This window comes from Bison bison, unplaced genomic scaffold (assembly GCF_000754665.1).
Source record: "Bison bison bison isolate TAMUID 2011002044 unplaced genomic scaffold, Bison_UMD1.0 scf7180017864167, whole genome shotgun sequence".
Taxonomy (NCBI): Eukaryota; Metazoa; Chordata; class Mammalia; order Artiodactyla; family Bovidae; genus Bison; species Bison bison.
In genome coordinates, this window is record NW_011494739.1 from 5132118 (window position 1) to 5135253 (window position 3136).

Consider the following 3136-nt stretch of genomic DNA (forward strand, 5'->3'; position numbering starts at 1 on the left):
TCAGCCCTGGTAGAATTCAGAGACTGAGACACTCAGATGAACTGTTTTCAAAGTTGACTTTTGTTTTTGCACACGATTTGATTGGTTAGTTCATATTATTGTGATTACTTTTATTTTCCAAGAACATATAAAAGCTTTTCTGTGGTGGGAAGGCGTGGATCCCAATATCATGTTGTTCTTATGTGTAAATAAAGCATTCAGATTCAGTTCTGGTGTGAAGTGTGCATTTTATTCATCACTTGGGCAACTCGAAATTACCATCTCCCCCCTGTGCGCCCCATTGGTTTCAAGGTGACAAAGGAACTGGTGGTGAGTGCGAGCTGTTTTTCCTCCCAGACCACAGCTGCCAAGTCATCTGCTACGGAGGTCACATCGTTCACTGCCCCTCGGATCCCGCTTCTCCCGGCTGCTCTCGTGGCAGGAAGCCATCCAGTGCAGGCGCGGAGCCGGCGGCTCCCCGGCTCGCCCCCGTGTCAGCCTGTGTGGCATTTCCACCGTGCCTGTCCTCGGTGCTCAGGGCCATCACTGGCTGTCACGTGAACGTCAACCCCCAGTTCCTTCAAACCACGGCAGCGCCACCCCGGTGCCTGTGACAATGGGATCCCCTCTGGTTCCGGCTCTCGCGATCCTTTCTGTAAGAGCTGCTCTGCCTTAAACAATGGGGTCCCCAAACGTGCAGCTCTCCTCGATGGCCAGGTTGTAACGGGCGCCCTCCCCACCTTTGTAGGTGCTGGTCACGATCCGCATCCAGCCGTGCTCGCCCTGTGAGGAGTGGGACTGTGCGTGAGGACTGGGAACCCCCGCACACCTTGCATCTCCTACCTCCCCTATCTGCTCTCAGAGCACACAGACCCTCTCCTCCCTGTTCAATTCACCTCGTGCTCAGGGCACCTGCAGTGTCCAAGCCACCCGCTCAGCTGCCTCTCCCCTTTCCTAGGACCCCATTCAGATAGCGCTTTCGTGAAATATTTAAACTTGGTTAATCCTTAACACAGTGGGTACATGGGTCTGTATACCAAGAGCTAATTAATGTAGCTAAAATATTGACTCTTGTGAACCAGATGTCTGGACTACCTATTAACACCCCCATTTATAGTCATTGAATAAAAAATACTGACGTTTCATCACTTTGACATAAATCATCTTCCCTGGATTTCATCATAATGAATTAGTGTCTGAAGCTGTAATCGTTAATACGAGGTTTCAGAAATGAAAATTCTGGCAGTTGCTGTAACTCCCCTGGGTTTTTAACCCAAATCAAATAGTGTTTTGAACTTCCCTGGTGGTAGAGCGGATCCCCTGCCAATGAAGAGGATGCAGGTTCGATCCCTGGTCTGGGAAGATTGCACACGCTGAAAAGCAACTAGGCCTGTGTGCCACGACTACTGAGTCAGCTCTAGAGCCTGGGAGCTACAACTACGGAGCCCACGCGCCACTACTCTGAAGCCCAAGTGCCTAGAACCCGGTTCCAAAAGAAAAGTCACTGCAGTGAAGAGCACCCCCTGCTCACTGCAACTAGAGAAACCCCGTGCAGCAACAGAGACCCAGCACAGCCAAAATTAATTTTTTTTTAAAAGTATTTTTGAGGAAACCCCGGTTGTTACTTAGGAGACCAGAAAATATGACAAGAGAAAGAATGAGATGGTTGTAAAGGAATAAAGCAAGCTAAATGGAAACTTTTAAAGTAGGGCTCCTCAGCCAGGGTCTTCCCCACCGCCATGAGATGTCTGGGGATGTTGTGGTTGTCACAGCTGGGAAATAGGGAGAAGGAGCATCTGGCATCAAATGGGTAGGGGCAAAGAGGCTGCTGAACACATTGAGATGCCCAAGACAAGCCTCCTGCCCCCACCACGCAGGACAGAATCCCCCCAGCCCCACATCTGGAGCCTGAAGCCCCACTGCTCAAGGCTGCAGTTCTCAGCTACAAACCCCCCCAGACCATCCATGTGAGAGCTGTCCCAATAGATGTGTCTTACCCATGGTTCTCCCCACGAGTTCCGGACAATCCAGTACTCCATGCCATCACTGACACCCCACCCGGCCACGGAGACGATGTGGTTTATGAAGGCCTGGTCGTTGTATTCAGAGTAGATGCCACCAGTGTAGTTAGACATCTTTTCGGTTGCCATTATGCCACAGCTGAGAGCAAGCAGGGAGAGAACGCACACTTTCAGCGGCCACTGTTCACCACGGTTAGGAACAAATCACATAACTCACACCTGATGGTTCTGTCCAAACTTCTGCTGTTACTCACCTGGCGTCCCCGCTATGGTTGCTGTACTGGCAGCCCCGCAGCATGGGCTGCACCCTGGGACCTTCCCACACACGTGTGCCTCCTTCCCAATAATCCTACCAGGGGCACATAGACTGTTGAGCTTTACTTTTGATTAGCTGCTAAGTTGTGTCAGGCTCTTTTGTGACCTCGTGGACTGTAGGCTGCCAGGCTCCTCTGTCCATGGGATTTTCCAGGCAAGAACACTGGAATGGGTTACCATTTCCTTCTCCAGGGGATCCTCCCAGCCCAAGGATCAAACCCGTGTCTCCTACATTGGCAGGCAGGCTCGTTACCATTGAGCCACTGGGAAAGCCCTGAGCTTAATTTTGAGAAAACTCATGTGGCAGCTGTTTCTAGCCTTGCGGGTCAAGTTGGCCAGAAGAAAAGGGGTGATAATGACCTGGGTCCCCTCGACCTGAAGCCTGCGTGCCCACCTAGGGCAGGGGTCTCAGCTTCATACCTGATGGGGCCGTTGGTGTAGATTTCTGCCATCATCTTCTCCCTCCCCGAAAGGGAGCCGTAGTCACCGACCTTCCAGAGGGTGTAGTTCTTGATGACATGGCACTCTTTGAATTCAGTGCACGTCCCACACTGGTTAAACTTGTCACACTCTGGGGACCGCACGGAGAGGCAGCGTGAGACCTTCTCCTCGTTAAGACACGAACAAAGCAGCGCACCCAGACCCCAGTCTTCACTTTTCTAGCTGAGTGCGCCATCCACTAGCTAATAACAGAAATCACCTTGCGCTCAGGTGTTTAATTACCCTCTTCCTTCAGCTACAGGAGTCACGGTAACCATTCCTTCCCCAGCTCTCAGCAAAAAGACAACACTAATTAGCACAAAGTAGGCGCTCAAAAGCTC

At 51.3% G+C, this 3136-nt stretch overlaps 1 protein-coding gene across 1 annotated transcript in view; it reads right to left on the reverse strand.

Moving 5' to 3' along the window:
- Nucleotides 1-207: 207 nt before the first annotated feature.
- The window catches only part of CTSZ (cathepsin Z), a 9006-nt gene continuing 6077 nt past the window's right edge, over nucleotides 208-3136 (reverse strand). The window contains exons 3-5 of the mRNA XM_010841850.1: nucleotides 2736-2886; nucleotides 1977-2139; nucleotides 208-762 (exon numbers count right to left, since the gene is read on the reverse strand). Of these exons, the coding sequence (XP_010840152.1) occupies nucleotides 652-762; nucleotides 1977-2139; nucleotides 2736-2886 (425 nt within the window). The 3' untranslated portion in view covers nucleotides 208-651. The remainder of the gene's footprint in view (nucleotides 763-1976; nucleotides 2140-2735; nucleotides 2887-3136) is intronic.